The sequence below is a fragment of the Eublepharis macularius genome, chromosome 2 (genome assembly GCF_028583425.1).
Source record: "Eublepharis macularius isolate TG4126 chromosome 2, MPM_Emac_v1.0, whole genome shotgun sequence".
Taxonomy (NCBI): Eukaryota; Metazoa; Chordata; class Lepidosauria; order Squamata; family Eublepharidae; genus Eublepharis; species Eublepharis macularius.
The window spans coordinates 144473206-144490305 of record NC_072791.1 but is presented as its reverse complement, the minus strand read 5'-3'; the positions used below and the strand labels follow the sequence as shown (position 1 = coordinate 144490305).

Below are 17100 nucleotides of genomic sequence, written 5' to 3'. Positions count from 1 at the left end.
TTTTAATGTGACAAAATAACGCTATGACGAATTTTCGTGGATGCATTGGCACGCCAGGAAGATGTTTCGTTAAAAGGACTGTAATGCGATGTGAAAAGTGAACCAATTTGTTGATAAGAAATCAACCCCTGTTCTTGTTAACAATGCTTTCTCATGCTTCACTGGAACTCAAGTAGCAGAAATAAAAATTATTGGCCTGAAAGGGCCTTCCCATGAGTGTGGGAGAACATAGTGTTCATTCAACAGCATTTGGCGCCGAAATCAAATCCTAAACACCGATTGGTCATCCTGTTTAAGCGCGTCCAATCAGCAGCCTTTTTTTCCGCGCCTTTATGGAGCCGTTATGAGGGCATGCTTATTTATGTAACAGCACATTTTCGGTATTTCGTTTAGGAACAAGTATGGCAGCAGCGGCAAAAGGAGTCTTCTGGCGGGATGAAGAGGTGGAGACCCTGCTGGACCTCGTTGCACGCTCCGGAAAAGCGGCGCGTGTAATGAGGAGCACACATCTGCCCACGAAGCTTATATTTCACAAGCTGTCGAGGCAGATGTGTGCCCGTGGTCACAGCAGGACCCCCGAACAGTGCAGATCGAAGTTCAAGAGGGTGAAGGGGGACTTCTACGGGGCGCTGGAAGCCTGGCAGGGGATCCCTCGCCAGAGTGGAAAGCCCCCGTACTTTGCGTCCATGATGAACCTCTGGGATCTCGCCGGAAGGCCAAGCTGGCAATCCCGTCATCATGCTGGTAAGAACCTCTTAAAAGCATTTAATTTTAAATTAACAACGCTGTTAAGTGCACGTCAATGTGGAGAAACTAGGCAAAAAGTTAGATGGTGGGGGGAGAGCTGAGATTCCATTCCCACCCCCCGTAATCGTCGCACAACGCCGTTTTATTGCAATAGCGGTTTTTTTTCTCCTACAAAGAAACCTTTTTTTTTTCTGCTCGGCGTGAGGGACCCCAAGTTTGGGAATGTGGCATGTGTCGAGCCGCTGTGTTCATCACGGTGCACAGTTGCTGGTGTTATCTTTGTTGCACCTTTTTGTCATGAATGTTCCGATTGCAATGGTTTGATGGAGTGTGCCAACATTTCTTCTTCACTTTGCAGCCCTTCTCCGTGGTAGAGCTCCCACCGCTGCCGTGGGGGAGGCAAGAGCAGACGAGGAGCAGGAGGCGCTTGAGGTGGCTGGGGAGCAAGCTTCCTCTGAGGACCCTGCACACGGATCACAACAGGCACCCCCTGGTAAGCATGTATTTGCCTAATATATTCTTCCCCACCTAAAATCAGGCAGACCAGCAACTGATGCTTTCCCACACCGTGCACTTGACCATCAACCTTCATAGAATGTGTCCATGGATGAGTGGGACCACATTTGCTTCCACACTTCCATGGATGGAGGGGAAGTTGTATATGACAGTGGTGCCCCAAGCACGGAGCATCACCACCCACCGGCCTTTTCCACGATTTCAAAAGTGTGCTGTGAAAAAAAATAATTGCCAGCCTTTTTTTATCTCCTTTGTAACAGCAAGAAAAAAAAATTAATGCTTTCCGATGTTTTATTTGCTGGAGCTATAACAGAGTTCCCATTTTTCTGTAATCATTGAAATGAAATCAGAGAATCTGGAGGTTGATGCCACAGTGGATCAGCCAGGATGTTATGACTGCTGTGGCCAAACCGTTTTACAAGATTTTGATTTCTTCCTTTCATTTCTGAAGCTAGTGCACAGGAAAGCCAACTGGAACGGTCGGAGGAGGGTCCCTCAACCAGCAGAAGGTCTGCTCCCCCAGGAAGAGCCCAACGCAGAGGGATAGGAGATCTGTTCACGGCCATGGAGAGGATGGAGGAGAGGCTAGGATCATCCAGTAAGTTTTTGCTCTGAATGGTGCTGTCACCCTTTTTTTGGGTGCCGTCTCTCAAAAACACTTTTCTTTCCCAAATTCAGTCTCAAATGTGCAAGAGAGGTTGAGCAGCGTGGAGGACCGACTAGCACGCCTGGGGCGGCGAGTCAATGTGATGGAGCGCCGTGAGAGAAGGAGACATCGTCCCTCTGCCTCTGGGGATGCACCCTGATTGTTCTCACCACTGTATATAGTTACCCAAGTTTTCTTCCCCTTCCCCCACAGTTTATTGTTGTGCTGTTCATTTAAAAAAAAAAATTTTTTTGTGGTTCTCTTTTGCTTAATTTTTTCCTTAAATTAAAAAAATATTTTCCATGATGTCACAGTGATATTTTCTCTGTATGTGGTCCATGTCTATGCATCAAAAAGATAGGTGTAATGGCTTTCTGGACTGTCCACTAGATTTCCCAAATAACAATCAATGCCCACCCCCTGTTGGTGCAATGTCCCACATCATCATAGGTTTTCTCTGCACCCCCTTTTTTCTAATTTCCCGCATCCCCGGCAAACACGTGAAGTGTTTGTATTTATCGTGACCTCGAACTTCATTAGCCTTACCTGCCAAAGTTTAGTCTCATGTGTCACATTCTGATTGCCACAGTTGACTTGACACAATTGTAGGTTTTTTGGGACATGGTATATAAGTGGCAAATGGTGGATTACACTGTTCCACAAGCACCTCACAAGCATCCCCCCTGTCATCATGTCACCAGACTCAGTTTTCCAGACGAGGGAAGCACTGACAATTTAAGGAGCATCACCCCAATGGCATAATTGGGCTCTAAATTGCTGATGTTGAGAAATAATGTGATATGACCTGTACTTTAAATGGCCCAAGAAACTGGTTGTTCCACCACATCACATGGAGACATCAAGCTGAAATTTGTTGGCACAGCGTAATACAAAAATACCAATTCTGATTCGTCTGGAATGTGCCGCTCCTGGTGTTACCCGTTCTTCCCTCTCAAAAGCACAGTCCATTAATGTGGGAGATGAAATCAATGGGTGAAACTGGCATTGAATGCATGATTTTCTGAATGGAGTGCTGAATCAATCAGTCCCCAGTGTTTTAGATTGGGTGTGATGGAAATGAACCACACGTGACGCCAAGTAACAGAATTTACAGGCGGGCCCCTATCTGTGCTGGATATCCAGATGTGTTTTTTCTTTTACTGGCGTGGAACAAAAGGAGCTGTTTAAAAGTGGAGGATGCCGAACGACACTTTGAATATGATGTCCAGAATGATTCTGCTGATATCCTAGGTTTCCCATTCATCACTCCAATCGGGGGGCCAAACGTCGTAGTCTCCAGCCTGGTTGGCACACAGGTTTGAGATGGGTTCCAAACACGAAGAACCACAAAGAACCCACAGAACGCCACATCACAACTTTAAATTTAGCATTCTGTCTGTATTCACTGTATCTTCAGAATGCTTTCTCCATTGTGTCCCCAGGCATAACACCAAATTTTACAGCAAAACAGGAATGGAAATACAGATAAGATTTCAAGGGAATGTATTTTAAGTTCATGGATGTCAATGTGGAACTAAAAAATTGGGTCACCAGAAATAAGAAGCGTTTCTTTAAGAGCAACAGAAAGGTGTTCGATTTTCAAAATGTTTTCTGCATGTTTTTGGACAGCATTTCCCCCGTTAATCCAAGATTGACAAACTTTCTTTATCTACTAATATTTTTGCCAGGAACACAATTGATTCCTATTCTGTCTCTGCGGCACGTAAATCTTCCCTCGATTCTCTGATCCTTTTTTTTTTCTAATTTTTTTTTTTAATGAATCTTTGGAATAGCGATATTTTGTTATGTGGGAATAAAAAAAGTATTGCGCCCAGAAAAGGCACCCTAGTCAAGTGTCCCCGTGGTGCTCAACCTTCGGTCGTGACAGGCGCCAGCCACGAGACGCACCCTGACCAAACGATTTAATAACATTCCAACAAAATAATTCCGGGTTGGACTTTCAAAGCTTTTTATTTTGATCAATCGTCACTGCGTCACGATGACTTAAGTTTTAAAAAAGGCAAAAAAATTAAAAGAGACATTTCTCAAGGAACAAGAAACACAGCTGATTTTAAAAACTTGTTTGTGGTATCATTCTAGAGCACTGTATACATGGGCCGAGGCAGGAGGCGTTAGGACGGCAGTTAAATGTGATCTTTGTTGCGCTGGAACACACTACGAAATTTCGCTATGACAGATCAATTAAAAAAAAAAATTAAAAGAGGAGGGGGGGGAAGAGGATATTCGGGTGGTTGGGCCACTAAAAAGATGTTAATGAGAAAAAAGTTTGGCTTTTGAGAAATCGAATGTTGCTGAACCAAGCAACGAAAGCAAATAAAGGGGAAATATAGGAGAAATCGCTCATGAGCCATCTCTGGTGGAATCGGCCAATGGGAATGCAAGGAAAGGAAGGGGAGACTTGATTGACGGCTGTTTAAAAAAGGAGCGCGAAAATTGCGCTCGCAAGCGTTCACATCCATCGTGAAACTCCCGCAAGAAAACCGCTACTAGTAATTCGATGGAAATCCGAGAGAGATGCGTGTAGAGGATTGGGTAATGTGACCGGCACTCTGAAATGCGGATTTCATGTGGAGAACAACCGGGAAAAAAGAGGTAATGTGGATTCAACCAAGGTCTTGTCACTCCGCTGTGACCTGCCAGCAACAATTGATACAGTATGTGAACTGGAAGCCCCTTGGCCATCCTTGGATCCAATATTGCACCAGTAAAGTTGAATGTCCCAGGATGAGGTGGACAGGATCCTGTGCGCTGTTAAGTCCACCACGTGCACCTTGGATCTGTGCCTGTTATGGCTGGTGAAAAATGGCAGTGATGGTATATGGGTTTCCCTGGTTGATATCATCAACTTGTCCTTGAACTCTGGGACCTTCCCAGGAGTATTAAAAAAGGCATTGGTGAGACCTCTCTTGAAGAAGCCATCTCTGGATCCTGCAGATCCTGCCAATTACCACCTAGTTTTGAATCTTCCATTTCTGGGTGAGATAATTGAGAGAGTGGTAGCTGAGCAGCTCCATGCATTCCTGGAGGACTCCTCTATCCTGGACCCATTTCAGTCCAGTTTCCACCCAAGCTATGGGACAGAGACGGTGCTAATTGCTGTTACAGATGACCTTCATTGACTCCTGGATCAGGGCAGGTTGATGCTGCTATTGTTATTAGATTTAACGGCAGCATTTGACAGGATTGAGTATGAGCTTCTGATCCACTGACTCACCAATGTGGGGATATGCAGGACTGCCTTTCAGTGGCTAGTCTCAATTCTTCATGGTCAGGAACAGAGGGTGGCACTTGGGGAGCAGATGTCTCCATGTTACCTTCTGGTATGTGGTGTCCCTCAGGGGGCAATTTTCTCCCCAATGTTGTTCGGCATCTTTATACGCCCCCTCGCCCAGGTTGTCCAGAGTTGTGGATTGGGTTGTCATCAGTTCACTGATAACACCCAGTTTTATCTGTTGATGGATGGCCAACTGGACATCAGAGGCCCTGGCTAAGGGTCTGGATGCATGGTTGAAACTTGGTTGAAAAATTTATTTTATTTCCATTCAATTTATATTCTGCCCTCCCCACATCAGCAGGTTCAAGGCAGATTACAACAAAGTTTAAAATCACATTTCACAGTTTAACAGTTTAAAAACATAAAACACCTTAAATATCATAGATTAAAATAACACACACATATATATAAATATAAACACAGCAGCACATAATCTGGATGACCACCTTTTTGCCATTTCCAGAGCATTTTAACAGGGAGATATGTGAGAGATGGAAGGTATCACTAGAAGGGAGGGCATATGCTTTACTCCCCCGGCTAGGGGGCACTGCCTCGCATCAACCATATGCCTGGTGAAACAGCTCTGTAATAAAATTCTACAAAGACAGAATGGCCCAGGTAATGGGATCCACCTCCCAACCCTTGATGGAGTGCAGTTGAAAACTTCACCAATGGTAAGGTAAGGAGCTTGAGCATGATTCTAGGTACCACACTTTCAATGAAGGCCCAGGTCTCAATGGCTGCCAAGTCTGCATTTTTTTCATCTTTGACAGGACAGGCAGCTTGCTCCCTATCTGTCCTCCCATGACTTAGCTACAGTGATCCATGCAATAGTCACCTCCAGGCCAGACTACTGTAACTCACTCTATGCAAGGCTGCCTCTGGGCCTGACACAGAAATTGCAGCTGGTCTAGAATGCAGTGGCACATGCCCTTATGGGGACAGTGTTTCAGGTATATATACATTCAGAGCTGTGTTAGCTGTGCTGGCTTCCAGTTGAGTTCCTGATCAGGCTCAGGTTTTTTATTCTGACCTTTAAAGCCTTTAATGGACTGGGACTAACATACCTATGGGACCATCTCTCCCAAGATGTCCCTCGGAGGTCTCTTCGCTCTTCTGATAAACATATGCTGGTGGTCCTGGCCCAAAGGATTCTTGCCTGGTCTCAGCGAGGGCCAGGGTTTTTTTGGCTCTGGCCCCGGCCTAGCGGAATATGCTCCCTCTGGAGATCTGGGCCCTCCAGGACTTATTACAGTTCTGTAGGGCCTGTAAAATGAAGATGTTTTATCAGGCCTATGGCTGGGGTGATCTGTCCTCCTTGGCTTTCCTTGTTCTGCCCTGCCTGCCTGGTTTTTTCATGAATATATCCATCTAATTCTATTGATTGGCTTCTCTGCAGCCATCTTATTTAGTTGTGTCAGTTGATAGCCTTCTATCTGGTTGTATTTATTGGATATTTATATGGGTTGTTGTTTTAATATGATTTTATTCTGTAATTTATATTATGTTTTATATAATGTTTGATATTGTTGTAACCTACCCTGAAGATTATAAACCAAAGAAGCTGTTACACTCGAGAGTGTCAAAACCTAAAGACTCAACAGAAGCTCTCGTTCCCACACTGTTAACAACTATTCAATAGGTTTACTGCAATTTAAAGTGCTCCGTGCCCAAAGTGCATTCTATATTACAAACATTACAAAAGTCAATACACAGTAATACACATGATCAATCTTCAATACATCTACAATTCATTCCGGTCAATAGTACCAAGAATAGTTTTATTCGTGTGTCTATAGCAGTCCGTTAACGTTTCCACCTATAATTCCATTATTCATACAATTAATGGGAGTCCATGAACACAGACAGTGGTTCAGTCAAATTATAATTCTTTCTTGAGGTTCTGCGCAGAGCCCAAAAACATATACAGCTTGACAAACTGCTACCTTGGGTTTGTTTCGCATGTAATTGCTTCCTCAGGAGCAAAAGGAATTATTGAACTGTTGTCTCCAATCACATACAAATTATAGGTACATAATCCACTAATTGCTCCCGTCATATGTTGGACGCCATAACCACAATGAGCCTGCTTGCAGGGAGGGAGGGCTATAAATTGAACAAAATAAATAATAAATTGAAATCATAACAACACAAGCATAAAATCAGTAGTAAAGCCAGCAATAAAGCAAGCAAGGAGCCTGCTGGACATAGAAACAGCCAAAAAACATTATTCAGCAGCAGTCTGGAAAAAATGTTTTCGTCTGATTCTCAAAAGAAAGCACATTAGGTGTTAGGTGAACCACAAGAAGGACACTCCAAAGGCAATGAGGCACACTGAAAAAGACATGTCTATGATTGCTACTTGCCTTAACTCTTACCTTAACAGAAAGACTGGACAGAATGGAAGCAAGTTGTCTTCAAATATCCTCACCCCAAGCTGTTTAGGTTTTTAAGCATGAGAAGAACTAATTCTCCCTGGAAATAAACAGGCAACCAGTACAGACATAACGCATGTTTGATCAACTGAAGTTTCTGGACAGTTTTCAAATGCAGCATCATGTAAAGTGCCTTAGAGTAATCTAAGCTGGATATGTTCAGAGCACAGATCACCAGATTTTTTTTGAGTGGGGGACAAATCTAACAGTCAGAGTCTGGCTTCTGTGGCAATGAGGCCAGCCCCAGATATAGTTCCAGAAAAATCATAGCCTTTACTTTCTACAAAAATTATTTGGGGTTACAACCTCCTAATTACTACTGACCCATGTTGGCAGTGTCATGCCATAATGTTCCTACATGCAAGTCTGGGAAACAGGGGAGCTCAACTACATTTCTGAGTTCCTTCTAGCCATCTCATCTATTGCTACCGCTGGCCAAGCATTCATGAAACCTCTTGCTTTACAAGATCAGAGCTCCATGAAGCCTCACTAGAAATTGCAAAAAGAATTCCACTTCAACAACCTAGAGAGGGTGGTTAAATACTGTCCCAAGGACTGCATTATCTCCCTAAACACAAATCCTAAAATGCTGAAATGTTCTAAAGAAGAGAAGTATGGAGCGCTAGTGGAGCACCTATATGGTCCCACTCTCACAAATCTATATCTGATGCCCAAGTGCTGAGTGTTTGAGGCCACAAGATCTTTGTTGCTTCCATTGAACATTATTGTCCTTATTTATCTTTCGTCTTTTTCCATGTAGCCATCCCACAGCGGTAGATACAAGGTGGCAACCTCCTCCCAATGCAGTGCAAATTTCAAACCCTTCCTGAGCCTACAACATAACCAACAGCTGCAATGACCAAAATTTATCTAGTTGATTTATTGTGGGATTGTCAGCTCTCTTGTTCCAGCCTGACACTTGCAAGCTGCTTAACAGAAGTTGTTTGTGGGGCCTTCCATGGACATGCAGTGATAGGGACAGTTCTACTTATGGTTTGCTCTCAGTCAGTGCAGCTTAACAGAACAAGAAAGTCAGCAAGCAACCCCATTCATCTGACTTATGTTCAGAACTCCTTCTCTGATGCTATTCAGTAAATGTATGGATTATTTCATAGCTAGACCTTGTTTTAATTCAGTAAGTAGGGATCTAAGCCCTCCCTCTTGTTAATAAAGTCATTTGTCTTCATCGTGGGGCTCACATTCAAAGGGGATTGAGAAGATCATCCACTGTGTTTGTGCAAGGGGAAGGAGAAAGTTCCCAGTCCCTGCTAAAGAGGGAAAGTAGGACAAACGTCATTAGGAGGAATATTAGCAAGCAGTTACAACTCATATAAATGCAGTGGAGGGATACCTGCATGGAAGGTGCTCTGTGACTGACAGTGCAAAATCCCACCTGTGCTTGGGATTCCTTCCCAGGTTATCCAGATGCTAGCAACATGCAGGGCTTGAACCAAAGACCTTCGGCATGCATAGTTTGCTGTTCTATAGCAGTTTGCCTTTCTTTGCACTCGTCCCTGCTTTGGTATTTATAGCTAGTTCTGAGACCAGGTCTGAATTTTTTTGTCTTCCAGTGTGTCTAGTTGGGCGTGTAGTTAGAGAAATGGTCTAAAATGTATGAGGTGTGGGTTCTAGTCCCACTTTCACTGCTGACTGGCTTCCTGCTGGCCAAAAGGCCCAGCCATTTGGGTATGTCCTTGTCCGGTGCTGGGGCTGGACTTAGGGAACCCCCCAGGGACCCCCAACCCAGAAACAAAGTTTGCAGCCCCCAGTCTAGCCATACCACCCTTAACACTCACCCAGCCAGGAGAGTACATCCCATCAGAGACACCAACAAGCCTCTTTCCTCAGCCCAGGGGAAGAACAACAGCCCAGCCAGGGAGAGAAGAGGCAGAGGGCAGGGACAGCCAGCCAGCCCCAACTCAAACAGCAGGCCAAAGAGAGCAAAGGAGGCACCCGGCCACACTACCACCCAGAGGCCGGCAGGAGAGCTGCAGCAGCACAGCAAACCAACAGACAGGCTAGAAAAGGCGGGGAGTAGCCTGGAAGAGCCATCAGCAGAGCAGTCACAGGTGTGGCAGCCAAGGTAGCAGCTAGGTTGTTAGGGGTGGGGCCAGGAGGTGGAGACTGGGACTGGTGAAGGGATAAGAGGGGAGTCCCCCACCACAAGAGTAAGGGGTTAGATGAGGTGTGGAGAGACAGGAGTATCTTGAGAAGGTAAGGATGGCAGTTAAAGGGGCAGTGGCTGACCCCAAACCCAGAGGCGCTGCCAAACCAGAGAGGAGAGCGTCACAGTCCTTTTGCCTCTTGTTTTATTGCTGTCTCATGTCTATGGCCCCCTTTCCTTGCAAAAAGCTGCTCATCAGTGCACTGCCCACCTCCCAAGCCAAACCCTTGCCTGGGAGAGGCCCTGGCCTTGTTTCTCACAGTTGGGCAAAGGAGGGGTCTGGGTAATATGAATGAAGTGACTATTCTTTTTTCACTGGATGAGCCCTCCATATTAGAACCACACACACAACATTTCAATTCTAAAACTTTATTGATATATTACATTTTTCTCACCCTTCCTTCAAGGGGCTCAGGATGGTATATATGGTCCTCCCTTCTTCCATTTAATATTTACAACAGTCATGTGATGTAGATAAATAGAGACTAACTGACCTAAAGTCTTCCAGTTAGTTTATAGGCAAGTGGAGCTTTGAACCTTGGGTATCCCCAAACTTCATTTAACACTTTTAACAACTACACCACACTGAGTCTTAATAATTTCCAGACAACTGAAGCCACCAAATCATTCCTTTTGGAAAGGAACACATAGAAACTTCCCTAAACCAACACAATGTAGCTTCTTTTTCCAGAGCAAAGTCCATTCTCTGCCTTACTCATTTTTAATATCATAGTGTTAGGCAACAAAGACCAGTGATTAGATCATGTTTCAGCTATTGAAAGGAAAGCACTTCATTCATGGTGTGATTAGTCCAAAGCCAGTCCTCTCCTTTTCTTGCAAATGCTGGAGCTCTGTGATAGCAGCAGTGTGAAAAAGGTTATCCCTTTGAAGACCAGTCTTTTGCTTATGCATGCAAATAGGCTTCAAGCCAAGTGTCTCCTGAATCCTTTAGACAGCTATAAAAGGAGGAAGGTTCTCATTAATCACAGCTGATAAAACATAGATAATTCTGATATTCTAAGTGGGAAAATTAACATACATGGGAGGCAGCATCACGGCAGCATGCTCTGACCGATACACTTCCATTGGAACATTATAGAGCTAATCAGTGTAACATGTACGGGTGTGTGATTCTTTCCATGCAACTGGGAACCCTGCGTTTTACTTCACAGTTTCAAGGAGAAGACCCCAAACACAAGCCCTTGGGCATACACAGGCTCTATAGCTACTGTTGTGGACGTACAGTAAATGGTTCTATCCTATGGGCTTGGCCTAAAATAGCATGCCTCAGGAGAGCCAGAGCCTATGACAAAACAAAGGAAATGATTCTTCATAACTCTCAATACTTCATCTCAATGGGTTTTAAGTGTTAGGAGATGGAGACAAGCACCCATAAGGGGTTGAAGGAAAATAGTTTAAAAGTACATAAACATTTTCAAAATTAAATTACTCCAATACAAAATTAATATGAGTAATGACTTCCTCCCAAAAGGACTGAATAATTGGATATGTCCAAAGACTGGATATGTACAAAATTACCACTGTGGTTTAACTGAAGCAACTTGGAGATGCACAGCCTCTCTATTTCTGGGATATGATATGGAGTGGAAAATCTGTTGCCTTGTACGAGTGTCTTGTTTGCGTGTCATTTGTTTATGTGTGTGTGAGAGAGAAAAGTGTCATTGAGTCACAGCTAAGCTGACTTATGGTGACCTCTGCTGGGGTTTTCAAGGCAAGAGACAAACAGAGGTGGTTAGCCACTGCCTGTCTCTACACAGTGATCCTGGATTTCCTTGGTAGTCTCCCATCCAAGTAGTAACCAGGACCAACCTTGCTTAGTCTTTAAACAAATAAAATAAAAACACTGTAAATCTTCCATTCCCTTTCCTCCAAAGGGAACCAAAATAAAAATACAGTAAGTGCTACTCTGGCATCTCTCATGCTCAGGAAACTCTGGAATACATATGAATATGCATGTGTCAGAGGTAGAATTTGCCACCACAGTCTTGATGCCTCATCACCACAGATTCTTTCTCTTGCTTAGAATAGTTGAAAAGGATTCAAAACATCTAGAAAATATTTATGTTTAGATGGGAGGAGTAGGCAGAGACAAGATAAACCAGTCATTTCAGACTTTGCCTAGGAGTGGCAAGGAAGTATTTAGAGGACTCAGAACAGAAGACTCTGCAAGATAGTTAGCATTTGAGAATGTGTTTTTACTACCAGACAATAAAGGTTGATTAGGGGAAAGCCAGTATTTTAATACTATCTGGACTTTATGATTGCACCTATGAGAAAACTGTGTGTGTGTGTGTGTGTGTGTGTTATGTGCCATCAAGTCGTCTCTGACCTATGGCAACCCTATGAATGAAAGACCTCCAAAACATCCTATCATCTATTAAGGTGCTGTACCTGGTTTTTAACTGTGGGGTACTATCATGTACTGGCAACCTTTGGGAACTTTTGGGGAGCAACATGTGGGGTAGGATAGCATTTCTGGAAATGGCATCTTCGTGTCATCAATGCTTTTAAGAATTTCCCCAAATCCCTGCAGTAATTACCATAAAGTTTGGGAAATTCCAAGAGGGTCACAGCAACAGTGACCAGAGGTGACATCACTGTGTCTGTTATCTCATCACCCCATTTTCTCCCATTGGTCAGCTTATTTCCAGTGGTTGCTTCCTCCTTTCTTTCATCAATCAGAACCAAGTGGAGGCTAAAATGAGTTTATACAAAACTGTGGCACAAGGAGCCTTATCCGTGCCATTTTCCCAACTTGAAACAATTCTGGGGAGCCATACCATGCTGGGATAAACATAAGGTACCCAATCACTACTTGCCTCATTTCCCAAATGGAGCATGAAGTGGCTCCCTAAGACTGTTTCAGGTCAGAAAAATGAGGCAAGGGGGAATCTCCTCACCTCACATCATTGTCTTCATCCATATTGGGTCCCTGAACACATAATTATTTAAAAAATGGTTATGAGTTCACTTCACAAAACATGATGTGTAATTGAAGAGAATGGCTACTTACCTTAAAATGTCTGCAAAGGCAGTGAGAAGTGACTTGCACTGATAATCTAAATCATGTTTGGCACAGAGAGATTTCACCAGGGGGGCTACCTTCCAGTAGTTGTGTCGAGGCATCATGGGAAAGAGACTGTAGGAAGGAAACAGGATGATGCAGCTATTTTATTTATTGGATGGTTTCATTTAAAATACTTTCAAGCCATTTTATTCCTAATAAAAACCTCAAAACAGCTTAAAGAAAGAAAACAAGAACAATTCATATTACAAAATTGTAAAGGTATATAACAACCTAAACAAGATATGAACAACTTCCTTATCCTTTAACCTTAGGGTTCCTATTCCTATGGGGGTCACTGCAGTAAGAGGTCAAGATCAGTAGGCTTACCATTTGCCTGCTGATAATGGACAAACTCCTGGGGATTCTATCTGTTGTCCACCACCACTCCGAGTGGCAGTGCAAGAAAAATAAAGACAAAAAAGGCCCTGACCTACTCACTGACACATCTCTTCTGGGTACAACCCCAAAGTGACAGTGGTAGCTCTAGGAATCACCTCAGAGTTTTACCATAGAGTTGTGGTGATTCCTAAAGCTACCATTATCATTTAAGGATTGTACCTGAAAGTGATGTAATGATGTTGACAATGTTGATGACATCACATGCCCCCACATCTCCACACACACACACACCCCAACCCTCCTTCTGGTTGTCAGCCTCAGTCTAGCAATCCTAAAGATCAGGCAGTGTCAGTTTTTACAGAACTGCAGATAAGGACATAAAAGAAAACACTGCTAGGATGAGCACAGCTGCTGCACAGTCTCATACAGGTAGAGTTGGTCCTTCAGCTATACATGTCATGAATGGTCATGACTCATGAACAGCTTTGAAGGTGCTAAAGAACTAACACTTCAAATTGAACTTGGAAACTTGGAACTTTTTTTGGAAGTCATGGGAAGTTCTCATAGGGAAGTATTGATGAAGATGGTTATATTATGCTTCTAACATCTCTGCTGTATGTTCTATTACCAAACTGCCCTCTAAGTAAGAGCTGATCTAAGACATTGTATTAGCAGCAAATTGTGCAAAAATGTCAAAGATAATAAATGAATGAGACTCAGACTGGGAAATTGTTTAATACCAAATTATGCAACTAGTCTTGGAGTCTACAAGTTTTCAGACGAATTGAAGTCTTTTAAAGGACCCCACAGTAAAATATGAAGGGCTTGACTGAGAGTTGCCAAGTTCCCCTGGGGTTCCCAGGGTTGCTTCAGAGCCTTTATTGTTGCCCTCCCTTTGTTGTTGCACCAGGAATGATGTCATTAGTTAGTCCCGTAGTAACCTCTGGGTCAATTCTTCCTTTTGGCTAAAGATCTCTGCCAGACATGTTCTCAGAGTGCACCCATATCCAGTCTTTCACCATACTCACTGGTGTTCAATTTGGAAATTCAAGTGTCCTGTAAACCAATCATTGAACCAGGACTGCTTCACATTACACGTTGCTGCCAGCTAAGGAAGAGAGTCAGAAAGAAAGATAAATATATAGCTGCAAAGCATTTAACACTCTTATTTATTCCTACCCAGGCTCTGTCCTTCACTTCTTCTGTCTATTCTCTATCATCTAGGCTTGCCATTTCCCAACCCATGGCAAGTGGACTCCCACCCCAACCATCAGTCACATGCACTCAATCAATTGAGCTATGGGGAAAAATGGGGAGGGGCAACATTGCAGATGCTGTGATGTCATTTCTGGGTGATTACCCCAAAGTGAAGTCACAGTGTCCATAATGTTCTAGATCCATAGTGTTCTAGGAATTTCCTCTAATTGGAGAGCTGTCATGGGGAGCGGGGGCTGTGATGTTACAGTGTTTGCAACACTCCCCCCCTTCCAGGATCTGTCCCCCTCTCAAGTTCTGGGGTTCACAGATGTGGCCTTTTCAACCCTACTCCCATCTATGTGAAACCACTGGGAGAGGTCATCCAGAGATTTGGGCTGAGTTGCCACCATTATCCAGATGACACTCAGTTCTTTCTTGCATTTCCACCAGATCTCAGGGAGGCTGTGGAGACTGTGAACCATTGCTTGGAAGCAGTTTTGGAATGGATGAGGGCAGGCTAACAAGCTGAAACTTAATCCTGACAAAATGAAGGAGGGGAGAAGCTTTGACTCAGGAACTGGGATATCTCCTGTTCTAGATAGTGTGGCACTCCCCCTAAAAGAGCAGGTTTGTAGATTGGGGGTGCTGTTGGACCTGGGTCTCCTGTTGGATAAACTGGTGTCAGCAATGGCTGGGGTACCTTTCACCAGCTTTGGCTTGTGAGCCACATATGGCCATTCCTGAGCAGGAAAGATCTTGTCACCATGGCATGCACTGGTAACATCTAAATTAGATTTGTACAATGTGTTCTCCATGAGGCTGACCTCAAAAACTTTCCAGAAGCTACAGTTGGCACAGAATGCTGCAGCTACAACACCAGATCAAGTGTGTTATAGGAACTGTATCACTTCAGTCTTGTTCCATCTTCATTGGCTCTCAATTTGCTTCCAGGCCCAATTCAAGGTGCCTTTAAAGCCCTATATGGTTTGGGGACAGCATACCTGAAGGACTGCCTACTCCCATACCTTTCCACTCCAGTCATCTTTGAAGGTCCTACTTTGGGTGTCCCTACTATCTCAGGCTAGATGAGTGGTAACCCTCTCAATTGAGAAATTCCTGGAGATTTGGGGGCAGAGCCTGGGGAAGGTGGGATTCAGGGAGAGAAGAGATCACAATGGGATATAATGCCACACAGTCTACCCTTCAGAACAGCTATTTTTTTCCATAGGGAGCTGATCTGTGTAGCACGGTGATCACTGGTAATCAGGGCTTTCTTCAGCCAGAACTCGGTGGAATGGCTTCAGAGGAACCACCTGAAGAGGCAACATCAGGCGGTGCTTCTTCAGGGGGAGAGTTCGAGTGGCACCACACGGTTGCCAGCTAGCCAGAAGGAGGCAGGCTCCTCTGGTGCTCTCCCCACACAGGTTCCTGTAGGGCAGGGATGCCAAGCCTCTCTGACAGAGATGCTTGGTAGGCAGAGCCCTAGTGTGCCCAGAGAGGGGATCCAGAAGGCGAGCTGGCGCATCACACACCACATCATCAATATGGTTGCTGTAGACGGGAGACCGTTCTCCATAGTGGATGACTTCGGCTTCTCAGGGCTGCTCCACGATTTCTTTCCCTGGTATGCTGTCCCTGCTCGCACAACATTGAGCAGATCGGTGGTACCCTCATTTTACAGGGCTGCCAGGGTACACACGAAGGCACAGTTGTCCTGGGTTGCCGGGAGAACTGTGCACTTCACGTCCGACATCTGGACATGCCCAAGTGTGCAGTAAGCGTACCTCTCGCTTACTGCACACTGTTGGGAACCTGAGGACCTTCTGGGTGGGGGGGGAGGTGTCTACAGTTAGACAGGGAAGGATGAGAGACTGCCAGGCCGGCTACCGCAAGGCCTTGCTCCATGCCAAGGTTCTCGACATGGCGCACAAAGCAGAGAACATCACTGCCACCCTGAGGAGACAGTTGGATGAGTGGGTAGGCCAGGGCCCCGCCACCGCGGAATGCATGGTGACGGATGGTGGCACCAACATGAGGACAGCGGTGCATCAAGTGAGCCAAGAGGGCATTTACTGTGCTGCCCACAAGCTTCACCTAGTGGTGAGAGATGCACTTGGGTCAGGCCCCACTGCGGAACCCCAGGATCCTGTGGCTCATGACTTCCAGTATCTCCTCCAGAAATGTCGGCAGCTCACAAGTCACTTCTCGCACAGCATGACAGCCACTCACGAATTGCACCAGAAGCAGACCAGGACAGGCATGCCGGAACACATACTGTTCTCGGACTTTACCACTCGCTGGAACTCCACCTGTGCCATGCTTGAGTGCTTGGTGGAGCAGCAGGCTGCACTCCACGTGTGGCTCTCCAAGAGCAGCGGTGCGAGTCAGGTGGGTGAGTTCAGCCAGGAGCATTGGCTCACCATCACCCAGGCAGTGGAGGTCCTGAAGCCCTTCAAGGACTTGACTGTGGCAGTCTCGTCAGACACAACGACCCTGGGTCTGGTCTTTCCTCTGGTGCACACGCTCCAGAGGTCTCTGGCCCCCTTTGTGGACCAAGACACACCTCATGCTGACACTGTTCCAACGGTGCACATGCTGGTGAGAAGGCTGCAGCGGGGCATAGCTGCCAGGCTAACACCTCTCACACAAAAGGAGTCGTACATGTTGGCAACT

The 17100-nt window shown here is 45.0% G+C and overlaps 1 protein-coding gene across 1 annotated transcript in view; it reads right to left on the bottom strand.

Moving 5' to 3' along the window:
- Positions 1–10180: 10180 nt before the first annotated feature.
- LOC129324105 (acyl-CoA (8-3)-desaturase-like) overlaps positions 10181–17100 on the bottom strand; it is a 53555-nt gene continuing 46635 nt past the window's right edge. Inside the window, exons 10-12 of the mRNA XM_054971107.1 lie at positions 14259–14338; positions 12838–12963; positions 10181–10759 (exon numbers count right to left, since the gene is read on the bottom strand). Of these exons, the coding sequence (XP_054827082.1) occupies positions 10708–10759; positions 12838–12963; positions 14259–14338 (258 nt within the window). The 3' untranslated portion in view covers positions 10181–10707. The remainder of the gene's footprint in view (positions 10760–12837; positions 12964–14258; positions 14339–17100) is intronic.